The sequence below is a fragment of the Centroberyx affinis genome, unplaced genomic scaffold, assembly GCF_046629955.1.
Source record: "Centroberyx affinis isolate AG114_WGS23_722 - 3 ecotype Tasmania unplaced genomic scaffold, CSIRO-AGI_Caff_v1 ptg000123l_1, whole genome shotgun sequence".
Classification (NCBI taxonomy): Eukaryota; Metazoa; Chordata; class Actinopteri; order Beryciformes; family Berycidae; genus Centroberyx; species Centroberyx affinis.
The window spans coordinates 910685-925061 of NW_027278824.1; the positions used below are offsets into that span (position 1 = coordinate 910685).

The 14377-nt window shown below is 40.3% G+C and overlaps 1 protein-coding gene across 1 annotated transcript; it reads left to right on the forward strand.

The window, feature by feature from the left end:
* The first annotated feature begins 1890 nt into the window (after nt 1-1890).
* On the forward strand, nt 1891-14186 carry cstf3 (cleavage stimulation factor, 3' pre-RNA, subunit 3). The gene is made up of 20 exons (XM_071529035.1): nt 1891-2072; nt 2886-2990; nt 3180-3275; nt 7645-7677; nt 9288-9385; nt 9481-9547; nt 9632-9666; nt 9765-9891; nt 10024-10101; nt 10213-10375; nt 10554-10663; nt 10831-10947; nt 11053-11271; nt 11416-11518; nt 11792-11861; nt 11955-12150; nt 12275-12425; nt 12672-12766; nt 12893-12953; nt 13073-14186. Exons 1-20 carry the CDS (start codon nt 2046-2048, stop codon nt 13270-13272), a joined length of 2151 nt encoding a protein of 716 aa, XP_071385136.1. The 5' UTR covers nt 1891-2045; the 3' UTR covers nt 13273-14186.
* The last annotated feature ends 191 nt before the right edge of the window (nt 14187-14377 follow it).

Sequence of the window (14377 nt, forward strand, 5' to 3'; positions counted from 1 at the left end):
TAGGCCAGACTCCCATAGACATACTGTACATACAGTCCATGGCTATTCATTTGTCTCCCCCTGCTGATCGATAGATGCACCAGTCTGTTTTGATGCAGTTGTTCTTGATTTGGCTTAGCTAGGGGAATATAACATAAGACTAAAGAATAGGAAGTATAGGTTAGTATTTAGTCTATATATTGTGCAATGAAATTATTAAATATTAAGAATGGGGGTTTTAACTGTAAACTTACATTTATGAATATGGAATTTACAGTATTGAAAATATTGAAATGCTTTTGTTTCTTTTTGCTTCTGTCATAATCAATGAAACTGAAAACAGCAATTTCCACAATCGTAACATCACAGCCAATAATTAATCTTAAATTTCTTTCAAAAATGTAGCCTATGCTATTAACATGAGCAATTAGCCTACAAATTAAATGCAATACTGTTAGTATTTAGATGGAAACAGCACAAAGGGAGAGGGACACACCAACCCCTCCCTGGTAAAATAAAATAAAAAAGACCGCCAAAACGTTGCATTTTTTCCATCTCACTTGTTCTAACTAGAAAGTAGCAAACTGGAGAAAAAAATTGCCCCATCTTATTTACGGGTAAGTAGGTAAGTAGGCTAATTGCAACTCAAAACAACCAAACCAACCTATGCAATGGTCAGGTCCCAAGAAGAAAGAGGTAATATAGGCCTATATATGTGTGTGTGTGTGTGTGTGTGTGTGTGTGTGTGTGTGTGTGTGTGTGTATATATATATATATATATATATATATATATACACACACATATATATATATATATATATACTGTATACTGTATATATATACACACACACACACACACAGAAATAATACTAATAATAACTCAGAGAAAAAAAAGGCTTTACCTCTTTAGGGCATTTGAGATAAAATTGCTTTACATGCAACCCTGAAAAAAAACATGACAATAGCACTATTTCCATACAAAGCAATTTATTTTTTTATATATTTCATTCTAGCAAAATTAAAATAAGGTTACAGTTTAATAAAAAGCATTTTAACTTGTCAATGGGCAATAATAAATGATTTTCTCAAACATAAAACTTTCCAAAGATAACAAAAGATCAAATTTTTCTGAGCTGAAAAGTCAGGTTGCGGAAGTAAATGTCCCATTCATTTTTCCCATCGGAAATTTGATTATCAGCCATTATGTTTTAACGGTGTAAGGTAGACTTACTGTGAGCTACCAGCTTGAGAAACGACTATATGTCCCTATAGAAGCCATCAGGCATACTGATTCCAACTTTGTTGTTAAGAAATCATTATTTATTCTTGAGTTCCTAACTTCCTTGTGAAATTCTTACAAGTGTTAGCAAGTTCCCAGCAATGGGAGACGTTGCTCGTACCACAGAATCGTTTCCAAAGCTTCACATAGTTGGTAGCCAGTCCAGAGCAAAGTAAGTTCGTTAGCAACCTGTAGGCTATCAGTGATACATGACATTGTGAGACATGATTTCTTTAGATGAGTAGAACAGTGTGCACAGAGATGAAAATCATTACAAAACAGTAATCATTATTACATTATTATATTTTTTAGTATCACTGTGGAAAATGAGGGAAAGGGAATCGATGATGTCACTCAGTGTTGCATGGCATGAGTAGTGCATTCCCGCTCAAAAACATTATGTACATAGTCTTGTACCCTGGCCTAACACAAATGAACCAGGAATTGTTCTAATGAGCCAAATAAAATCTCTGACGGACCAACTGACTGTGACAAAAAAACAGTCGGGATACGACAGTCTTTTACTCGAAGCCGGAAGTGAACCCGGGATTGTTCTCTTTTCCCACTCTCTCGGTTTTCCGTGCCCTCGCTAGCAGGGAAGTAGAAAAAGTCCATTCACGCCATTTTGAGAGAACAGCCAGCTACTGAGCTGCTGCTTGCGGGCAGTGCGATCGAGCCTTCTGAAGCTATGCCGATTACCTAGTCGTTTTTAAAATTGCTATAACGTTATATTTTGTTCGTAACTACTGTTGCTATCACATTTTACATATAGTTTATACTTCCAGCCATGTCCACCGAAGGAGCAGCCGACCAGGTAGATACTGCAAACGTATAGCCAGCTTGCTAACTGATGAGCAAGCTAATCAACGCTAACATAATTTCGCGTCTGGCACTGCAGTGCAGTCCGCTAGGCCCGTGTCTGCTAACGTTAGCCAGCAAGCATTGTTGCGGTCTATGCAAATTGTTGCTGTTGGTTAGATAATCAATATTCGTTAGAACTACACAATAACGTAACTTAAATAACTTGTGATTGAGGCATTTATTGTGAAGCTGTAACTTAAGGCTACCGAACGCCATGTTGACTGTTTGGCTAATGTTAGCCTTTTATCGTTATGCTAACATTCTGAACTAACTTAATGTTACCTGATAACGTTAACGTTCAATCGACGCTACGAAACGTTACTAAAGTTAACGTTAGTTTACAGGGTGCTTCATTTTGTTGCATTGTTTGTAATACGTGTAATTAGTCATAATCAATGCAACATATAAGGCTAACGTAGCGAACATGGTGACTTTTGCCAAGTCATTATCTTTTACGCATTGATGGCTATTGTTTAAATCTTTTAAGTTTTCTCAGATATGTTAATGGCGCAAACGTTCCCTTCCGTATCGATATCTCCCGTGTGGTCGGTCGTTGTGTTAACTTAAATATGGGTCAGGTTGCTACCGCGTGGTGCCCGTTGTGCTCTAATTTAAGTCTGCATGATAGCGAGTGAAAAAACATCTTCGTTGGGTGTAACATGAGCTATCAAGTAGTCGCAAGTTGGTTCTTCCACATGATCTGACTCTGCAGGTACACCCAACAGCAGTGTAACATGTTTGCCCTGTGTGTTTGTTTTTCCTGCAGGCAGCAGCAGAGTATATCCCAGAGAAGGTGAAGAAGGCAGAGAAGAAGTTGGAAGAAAACCCATATGACCTTGACGCATGGAGCATACTGATTCGAGAAGCACAGGTTTAGTGACACAGGGTTGCATTCCTGGGGTTAATGAAACTGGGAATAACCAGGGTGGGGGGAAGGGACGGGGGGAAGGGGGCTATGGATTGTTAAAGTTCAAAGTGACTTAGCATTACATCCTTTTCCCACATGACTGCTTCTCCACATGTTAACTAGTGTAAATGTAAATGCATTCTCCTTCTTTAGAACCAACCTATAGATAAAGCAAGGAAGACATATGAGCGACTTGTCACGCAGTTCCCAAGTTCTGGCAGATTCTGGAAACTATTCATTGAAGCAGAGGTTAATACTCCTTTCTTTTCTTTGTGTGCATGGCTGGGTATTTTCTAACATGATCAACAATGTGACTTTCACACAAACAAAATGTTTCTAACTTACTGACATTTAAAGACACAATCCTTAATTTGAACCACTGAGCCTGGCCACTGTGGTGACAGATATCTGCTCTAACCTTAGATAACCGGATTCATTTTTATCACAAGTTTGAAATGCAATTGTTGATGCCAGGAATGCTATTTATACCTGATTATATTTTGATAGTGGAAAACATTTATATACAAAAGGTTATGGGAAAACTACACAATGGAAGACCTGGATTCATCGTAGTTGTAGGATTCTGATGATCCAGGACATCTCAACTTGTCCAGCTTGAGTTGGGCTCATTAAGGATTGTGCCTTTAAACACCAGCAAAAGGGGAAATTAGCTCTAACCATTTCTTTTTCAGAAAACTCTGCTTATGTTCACAGGATTTAAAAAAATATATATATTTTCTGCGCCGTTTTTTAATGGGGTAAAGTGCATTTGTTGCATGTTTGATCTGCAACAGTATTAAAACTATTTTAATAGTATTGGAGTGCATTAGCCTTTTATTCACTTGTCGTGTCAATTTATTGCCTCCTGTGTCATTTCTTTCGGGTAATTTTTGTTATAAACAAATACACTCTGATTGTGTGGCCCACTCTCCTTCCTTGAGCCAGTTCTCCCCACCCCTCTTAAAAAAAAAAAAAAGAAGCTTTTATGGCCACTGACCCATTTGCCTTGATACCATACCCAGCCTCTCCTGTCATGCCATCAGTTATTGATGGAATGATTTCTTTTGTGCATTCTTAATTTTTTTTTTTCACCTGGATGCAGTGCACTTGCTTAGACAGTTCCCTGTCAGGAGCGCTTGGAATCGAATACTGCAATTGGTATTAAAATGATGCTCAAAGTCTCACATGTATTTGCTCCCTTTACCTAGCATTAAGGTAGGATTTGGCTGTAGGTTCCACAAGTTCTTTTTTTTATTTTCAGAATTCATTCCAGTGATTTTGACCAAACACAGCATCCATAAGATATTTCAGTAGCCTACTACTCACTTTGCCATTCATAGTTTAGAGCAACATTTGTTAGGGAAGCAACAAATGACAAATACTAGGGGGTTGTGTGTTTTTATTTTTATTTGTGTATGCATTGGGGAAACTGACCTTTTTATTTTGGTAAGTATGCCCTTTATTAGAATCAGATGTGGGTTAGTCAACCGTTTTGTCCTATCTGCTGACCCATTACATTTCTGTTAACTGTGGAAGCCCTCATCACTTTACAAAACAAAATTCAACCCAATTACGTGGAATTGTTCCAGATTACTTTGTGATTTAAGTCACACAGTGCAGAGGAGATAAACTGAAGCTCATCTCCGTAGGTAAATTTGTGAAAGTTTGATTTCCTCTAGATTTTACATAAGCTTCATAGAGTAAGATGCATAGCCTATATGTAGACAAGTCATACTAGTTCTGTATTTGTATCAAGTGATTCAAGGCCCAAGTCTAGCCAGTCCAGCTCGACTAGGGATATTTTACATTTTGCATACACTGAAATGGCGGTGGGAGTATTGAGTCTGCTATTTTCCCTTGAGAACAGTTTAGTGTTCGCTCAGAATGGTTAGTATGAATAATTGAGAAACTTTTTTTATATATATATATGTATTCTGATGCTGTGTACACTATCAATTTGTAGGGTGAATGACATCAAGCTTCATCCTAGCCTTGATGGTATTCTTGACTACTACTAAACCCCTTTTAAATGAGTTGTCATAAGAAATGTTTCTGAACAAATCTTATAATTTGAGGGGAATAGTTGAGAATTAAGGCAATTTTCCTCCACAAATTATGAGGAGGTCAAGACTTATTTTTCAAACGGGGACAGGACAGAGACAGGATTTCACAAATTTGTTTCCGCCTTCTACCTGCCCTTTTCTGGCTACCCTACCTTAAGATGGTTGTGTAGCCTAATTGTTAAACTCACATTTGGTTGCCTTGTCTTCTTTGATTCTAGTAAATTGATGTAATCTTTTCATTGTATGCAAAAATTGTAGTGATAGGGATTTGAATGGAGCTAGCTCAAAGGATCATATAGGGGTTTTTCTGATTGTCATTTTCAGTAGAATTTGTGCTAATTATGTGGTTAGATTGGCCCTTGCTGGGCACACTTGGTGGTTCAGATATTGTGAGAATGTAAAATTGGACATTGGTACAATTGGATTTTTTTTTTTTTAACAATCTCTCCCTTCGACATATCTGAAAATATTTCAATATTTAGGCCTAAGCGATGCTGATTATATAGCCTAACCATTTTAGGGTAGCAAAGCGAAGCGTGTTTTGGGTCAGTCATTCAGATTTCCATCAGATGCTGGAAAGGCGCAGTTTTTACTGATTCTGCAGAAGTGACTAATTCAGGCTCCATTTCATACAGTTCCACACCATCTTTTTGACTCACCAACTGCATACAGGAGCACTTAAATTCTTGCATTGAGCCACACTCAGTTTTGAGTGTACATCAGAAGAAGAGTGATTTGATAAAATCCTGTGCAATAAAATAAGTAATCATAGAAATTGTGCATTGTGAATTATTGTGTCTCTGCGGCATTACTTGATTACCATAATAGTAGACTGCAGTATGTGTGGTCTTACTGATTGTTGCTGTTAAACCACATTAGCCCCTATTCCATCAGGCCTCTCTTACTTCATGGAGATACTTTCCTAAAAGGATTGTCCCACTGCTGTAGTCTCTGTTGCGTGACTGTGGTATTATGAATGAATGTGCCAGTTTAATGTGACATTGCTGTGCCTGGAATGTGCAAGTCATGTGGGTCAGTCATTTTTCAGGGAAGTTTCCCCCAAGGCACTCTAAACAGAAGGTGTTTAAAAGGATTGTATCATTTATCAGGATCTAGCCTTTAGAGAAATTGTTCACAAGCAAAATGAGCTTCAAAGAGCGTTAATGTATTGGTTGACCCATGTGTGTGTTTTGTTTTTTCCCCCTCCCTGCCGTCACTGGGGATAAATTCAGGGCCTGTGGGTTCAAACAACCTTTCTAAGCATTCTGGGTAGTGCCTGCAACAGTTTTCAGGCTTTCAAACTGCAGGCCTTTGTTGATTAATTTAAGAAATTATAAAAATTAGCTAATTTGGATAATGTACAAACAATATTTTCTTGAGGTGGCTTATGAAGCTGTGTTACACAAGCAACATTGTAAAGCAATGTAGTAGAAAAATAATGTTCGTAAGCTAACTGTTTGCGACATTGCCATCTACATGGCCTGAAAATGTTGACAGTGCATCATTGTCCCAATACTACACAGGACCATCTTAAATTGCTTATGAGTTATTATATAGGCTATATCTTGATTTAAAAAAAAAAAAAAAAAAAAAAGCCACAATAACAATCCATTTGTAAATATAAATTTACAGATAACCACTTAGTGTAATGTGGAGATTTTAATTTGCTCGGGTCACTCAGCCAATCTAGCTAAAAAGGTATAGTCTAATTTGCGTCCATTCTTGCTAGAACACTGACTGAATACTTTGAACCTGGTTATGTTGGCAACTGCTATGTTATTGCATTGCTGCTGATTTTACTGTTTCTCTGTAACTTATTTATTGAATCCTGGCTGCAAGCAATGGCCATAGTACAGCAGAGCACAACCTGCTGGACTGTCTCTGTGGGAGATTTCCCTGCCATGCAAACACACTGACTTTTTGTTGCCGCCAGGCTAATATGATGCTGGGTGTTTCTCCTCATAGGGCCCATTAGTGTAATATAGTGGGATGGGTTATGTCCAGCTGCATGGGGTGCTAATAGCAGAGAGGCCTCCCCGTATCATTCTTTGCTCATCAGTAGGCAACAACCTTTCCTGTCTGCACTGGAGGGTGCTGTGATGCTGTTCTTCTACTCATCAGCAGTGAGACAAATGAGATTTGTTGCAGAAACAATGCGTTGTACGAGGGAGCGCACTGAACTGAGGCTGTGAAAGGAAGAGATTTTGTTTTTTGAATGTCAACTTTTGTTCTTATTCTCATCTTTTGAGTGCTTATTCAGTAATCTACTTTCCAGGATTGAATATTTGCATTCCGCATTCCAAGCTTTCTGTCAGGATTTTTTTCTGTAACCCATGGCCACAGGTGTTTTTTTGGGTTATGTGGCACTCAATATACAAAGAGAATAAACCCCTTAAAAACGTAACTTGTCATTCTTGTGTGAATTTCACTTTGTTGATCTTCAAGGGGCTGTGTGTGTGAGAGTGGTCAAGTTTGCATGAATGCATGTTTGTTATAAGCCATTGAAAGTAGAGAAGACTGTTGAATTAACATTGCATTTACACTCTTATTCACAGATCAAGGCTAAAAATTATGACAAGGTAGAAAAGGTAAGTGTCAATCACACTCATGAGAACTGACTAGAAGAAATTATTGGTTTAACACCCAGGAAGTTACAGCATTTGTCACACACACACACGCACACACACACACTGTCTAATGGGTCTGACTATGTTTTTCACAACTATATTTATCACCAATTGCAAGCTTCATACACATATATATTTAAATGTGCAACTTTGGTTAATGTCTTGCCTGTCTGTGGTTTTATGTTGCTTAATGACTAGTATTTAATTCTTGATGGTTCAGGGACAAAAGATTTCTTATTTTAGCCTTAATCCATGTTTGTGAGAACTGCTCTAGAAATGTAGTATTTGATAATGATTTGTTTTTCTGACCTCTGGCAGAGTATCCATCCATGTTTTTTTATTCCAGCAATTAATAACATCATCAGTGTATTGTAAGGCCTTCTTAGAATTAGTGTAAGCTTGGCAGTGTCACCAAGGCTGCAACGAGCACTGAAAGTCCTGAAAGTTTGTACATTTATCAAAAATTAGTTGTTTGTTTGGTTTTGTTTTTTTAATGGATGGAGAGCTTTTGACGTGTGAATTTAATGCAGAGTACTGGCTGGCACCCAAAGCCATTAATTGGCACACACTCCATTATCTGGTTTACATTATTGGCATGGCTGGTTGATGATTAACATGTCTTCATAAACGGGTTGAAACATTTTTTTTCTACCGTTTCATCCCTTTGTTAGCAATACTCTACAAGTTAAAGTAGCATTTTTACAAGTCAGCTAGAAAAATAGCCTGTGCTAGGTTATTGGCACCCACAACCAAGAACCAAGTACTAGATTGGTTTTATCACATGTTGAATGTTCTGCTGTATCTCACTGGCCTTGAATAAATTATGTAAGTGAACTCTATGGCTGCTTGGTTCAGTTATTGCCTTGATGTCCACATTCTTGGCCATCAAACATGTTCAAAACAGGTGTCTGAGGAAGGGTGACATACAGATTTGCGCATTCATTGTGTCTCATTTCACCATAGAAATCAATGAGCAAATGTGGAGCTCACTGAAATGTAGGCCACATCTGATGGTAGGCACAGTAGCTGGAGCATGAGTTCAAAGTTTCTATGATAGCTGGGAATGTGGGCAGTACGGCAATGTTTGACTTCACCACAGTACCCTGTCTTAGAATTTGCTCAGGGCAATGAACTCATTCAATTGATTACACAAACGCAACAAGGACAGCGTATGTAAAAAAAAAAAGAAAATGTCCAAGGGGTCCAGGATTAATCGCCACAGTATTTTTGCAGTTGACAACATTCACAGAGACTGTTAAGTTTGATTTTATATTGATGAAAGAGGTTTTGGGTCTTCCGTGCAAATAATCCTGCCCAGGGCAAGGTTCCTTTATATTTCTTTAACTGAAATGCTGCACTGAGAATCAAACTAATGAAACACTGAATACCAATGGTTTTCTGAATTGCAAATTATTGAAGATACCACCACATACATACACACTCATTTACCCTTTCCAGCTGATGAATCCTACTTTTGTCACTATGTGCAAATTATCTAAATTGTCTTTCCTTCCACCACATATGTTTTCAGTACAGAGTTATTTTATCTTTCCCCATCACTGCCCCTTCAGTTGTTTCAGAGATGCCTAATGAAAGTCTTGCACATCGACCTGTGGAAATGCTACCTCTCATATGTCCGAGAGACCAAAGGGAAGCTGCCCAGCTACAAGTAAGAGTATTAGCTACACTGGACACTGGATGTAGTATGTTTACGTTCTGCTTTTTGCTTTGACTTATTTCATACCCGTGTTTCCTTGTCCTCAGAGAGAAGATGGCGCAGGCGTACGACTTTGCCCTGGATAAAATTGGCATGGAAATCATGTCTTACCAGGTAAACAGGTCTGATTACTATTAAATAGTATTTGCACAATTCTGGTCCCTGCTGTCACCTAACAGCTATTCTGTCCTCTCACAGATTTGGGTGGACTACATCAACTTCCTCAAAGGAGTGTAAGTTGTTTTAAAGTACAACTGTAATCTGCCAGGAACTGAGTGAACCAACTCTTAATTGTTGAGTTGTTGAGTGCTTTTTTAATGTGTTTCATTAGTGAGGCTGTGGGCTCGTATGCAGAGAACCAACGAATCACCGCAGTGCGGAGGGTGTACCAGAGGGGCTGTGTGAACCCCATGATCAACATCGAGCAGCTCTGGAGAGATTATAGCAAATATGAAGAGGTGAGAGACCCAGGCCCCTGACCCTTTGCCATTCTACCCCACATCCACATGTGTTTGGACTGAGTATTAAACCTTTAAATGTGGGTCAGAGTGCAGTGGATTGTCCGGCTGACCTCTCTATTTCTCGAGTAGGGCATCAATGTGCACTTGGCCAAGAAGATGATTGAGGACCGCAGCAGAGACTACATGAATGCCAGGAGAGTGGCAAAGGTGAGACATCGCACATAGTGTCATAAAAATGTATGAACCTATTTTACATCCTTATGTAGCTGGCTGTCTTTGTAAACTGATCCAGACTACTCTCTGGTGTGTGTAATACAGGAGTATGAGACCGTGATGAAGGGGCTGGACAGGAATGCGCCCTCGGTGCCCCCCCAGAACTCTCCTCAGGAAGCCCAGCAAGTGGAAATGTGGAAGAAATACATCCAGTGGGAAAAAAGCAACCCGCTGCGCACAGAAGACCAGACCCTCATCACAAAGAGAGGTGACTTATTTGTGGTCAGGATGTGCTCATGGTTGAGATGGCATTGATTCAGTATTTTTGTGAAGACCAGAAAGTGTAGGCAGCAGGGGACATTCATATCGATTTTTTGTCCTTCTTGTCCAACATTCATTGAGCATTGCCATAATCAGGGTCTTTATGGCTGTGTCCTGTGTTGCAGTAATGTTTGCCTATGAGCAGTGCCTGCTGGTGCTGGGCCACCATCCTGACGTATGGTATGAGGCAGCGCAGTACCTGGAACAGTCAAGCAAACTGCTGGCAGAGAAAGGGGTAAGAGACGAAACTATCAGATTAGGGTCTTATGTAAAACTGTCAAACCCATGGAGTTTTCTTAGGACTTAAGAAATAAGAGGAGATGAAGCTTTAATGATCTCAGTGGGGAAATTCCAGTTTGTGTGCTCAAAACAGTCCTGTAAGAGTTTGTTTTTTGCCTTCAGGACATGAACAATGCCAAGCTGTTTAGTGATGAGGCAGCCAACATCTACGAACGCGCCATCGGGACTCTACTGAAGAAGAACATGCTGCTATACTTCTCCTTCGCTGACTATGAAGAGGTCAGTGTCCAGCTACTTAGAGCAGCAACTGGTATTCAAGATGGCAAGAGGCGCAGGATCTCCTCTGCATGTTTCTAGTTTATTAACTTTCTGCTGTCCTCATAGAGTCGTATGAAACACGAGAAGGTCCACAGCATCTACAATCGGCTGCTGGCCATTGAGGACATTGACCCCACACTGGTCTACATCCAGTACATGAAGTTTGCGAGGAGGGCAGAGGGCATCAAGTCAGGTCGAACCATCTTCAAGAAGGCCAGAGAGGACCTGCGCACACGTCACCACGTCTACGTGACCGCAGCACTGATGGAGTACTACTGCAGCAAGGTGAAGATGCACATAAACACTCACTCCCTTCTTAAGATGGAGTAGGGTGTTTGATGGACTCTTAATCAAAATCAGCAAGAATTGTATACCTCAAATTTCTTTTGATTTGTTTTTTTTTATATCTCTTTTGATCTTTCCTCACAGGATAAATCTGTGGCCTTCAAGATATTTGAACTTGGTTTGAAGAAATATGGTGACATTCCAGAGTACATACTTGCATACATTGATTACCTCTCACACCTTAATGGTAAGTTATGACAAAATACAGAGTTGATACATAGAACATGGTACATATTGTTCTTTAATGATAGCATTGGATATTAGGGGGTCCTGTCAGTACTTAGGGGAACACATGCATATTCTCAGAAATGATGTTTTTGTTTGACTCGCCTTATTGTTACCTGCATTGTTAAGATGTAGCTATGGCCTCTAAAGGAGGATTGTCTCTCAAATAATAATGGAAGACGGTGTATGACCTTGTTTTTTTTTTCTCTCTCCCTCTCCTGTTTTCTCATTCCAGAGGATAACAACACCAGGGTTCTGTTTGAGCGTGTCCTCACCTCAGGAAGCTTGTCACCAGAAAAATCTGGGTAATGTCAAGTATTTAATTAGTGAACGTGTGTGTATGTGTGTGATGTAGAAATCCATGGCTCTGATGATGTTTGTTTGACTTTCTTCTTCAGAGAGATCTGGGCTCGGTTCCTGGCCTTTGAGAGCAACATAGGAGACCTGGCCAGTATTCTGAAAGTAGAGCGCAGGCGTTTCACAGCCTTCAAGGACGAGTACGAGGGCAAAGAGACGGCCTTGCTCGTAGACCGGTACAAGTTCATGGACCTGTACCCCTGCTCTACCAGCGAGCTCAAAGCCCTTGGATACAAGGTGTGTACCTAGCCCAGTTTAGATAGCACATCATGAGATCTCTTGCTCCAAAAGCTGCTTAGTAGATCAGGCTTTTCTGTGGGCCTGGACTGACATTTAACTTCTGTCCACTCTGTGTTTGTAGGATGTGTCTCGTGCCAAACTGGCGGCACTGCTCCCAGAGACTGTGGTGACCCCCTCTGTGCCCACACTGAAGGACGAAGCTGATCGCAAACCAGAGTACCCCAAACCTGACACCAACCAGATGATCCCCTTCCAGCCTCGTCACCTTGCCCGTACGTAGCCCCTTTACCGCCCCAAGATCTTCTGGACATTAGATCAGTTACCCCAGACCACTGACTCCTGGGTCTCAAAGGGATTGCACAAGTGCATTGAGACTTCACATGTATTGTAATTATGTTTTGTTGATATTTGCCGATATATTGTTGATGTATCTCTGCACCGACGCCACCAAGGTCTCTACGTACTTGGTAAATAAAACGATTCTGCTTTGATGTTGCCTCTCGGGTTCCTCCCCACAGCTCCAGGTCTGCACCCTGTCCCGGGTGGAGTCTTCCCAGTCCCCCCAGCTGCTGTTGTCCTCATGAAGCTGCTTCCTCCGCCTACGTGCTTCACTGTGAGTAACAGCAGCAGCTTAATACCCTCAAGCTCCCATAATTGATGATGAATGAGAAAAATGTAAGCAGCAGACTTTTCCTTCTTGGATTCAAGCACTGAGTCTGTGGTTGTCTTCTTGCTACAGGGTCCCTTTGTTCAAGTGGATGAGATCATGGAAAGTTTCAGGAGATGCACACTTCCTGAGAGTAAGTGGCTTTAGTCAACATTTTAGTCAGTCCATTTCTGTTTTTGTGGGTTTTTATGCTTTGATTATCTGCCCCACTGTATTTGACACATGCTGATGACCTCTCTGTGCTCTTGATAGCTGTGGATGCTGCTGTGGAGCTGATCACAGGTAGACAGCCCGATGCAGCCGGGGAGGGCAACGGATCCATGGAGAACCACGCTGTTGCCAAGTCGCTCAAGAGGCCTAACGCAGACTCTGATGAGGAGGATGACAAAGGAGCTGTCGCTCCGCCCATACATGACATCTACCGCGCACGCCAGCAGAAGAGGATTCGATAAACTCACTAAAACACACAGTGAACCCTACAGGGACGTAATCCTCACTGGTGCTCCTATAGGGTAATCTTACATGTCTACATTTCTGTGAGTGCGTCTGACAGATTCTACTTCTGTTGATCCCTGTACAACAAGCACGCATACGTATAAACACACACACAGACGCACACTTGTGTGTTTTTTGTGGCTTTGTTTTTTTAACAGTTTTTATTTTTAAAAACTGAACAATATACTGTACAAAGTTTTTAATTCAACTGTTGATTTTGACACAGCTGAGTTTTGGCCTTGTGACGTTCCAGTGATGGCAAAGTGGAATCGATCTTCTTTTTTTTTCTTTTTTCTTTTTTTTCTAGGTAAATGGAGAAAACACATTTCCTTACAATAAACGGGGGAAAGAATCCAACCAGACCTACTTTTTCATTTGACTTAACATTACTGATGCTTAATAAATCCCATTCTTCTCCAGATTAGATTGCACATTTTAATTTATGAGTTTTACTTTAGCACATCCGTGTCAGGTGTTATGGTTACCACTAGGGGGCAGCATAGGGCAGGGCAGTACGGGATAGGCAGAGCCACTGTAGTTGAAGCCCAGGATTCAAATACAGTTAATTCACCAGGCATCTGAATTAGCAGTTGACCTTAAAGGAACAGTCATCCTCTATTTATCTAATCATATTCTCACCATGGCAGACAGCAGAACATCAGACCATGCATTAGCAGGTCTGCATTAGCAGGAAAGGAGAGCTTTAAAAACCTTTGACAGCCTTTAATTGAATAAAGGAGGGTTGCCTGTCTGAAGTGTTGTCTGGATGGATTTTGGATTTGATTATGGTACCTAGCTATATGCTGTAGGTATATTTTTATGAGGACCAGAAATGATTAAGTCATGAATCACAAAAGAAATTCCCAGTCCCCACATTGCTCAAATTCAGATCATATGTACTGACCCTCTTAAGGTAGATCTATATCGCTGTGACCAATTCACAAGATGGCTTGAGGGCTAATATGTATTGTTTGAGGTCTGTAAAGAGACCCATCAAAGCAGAAGAACTCAATGATGAGTATCTAGTGTTATTTCCTGCATACACAGCCGCTCATTAACTTC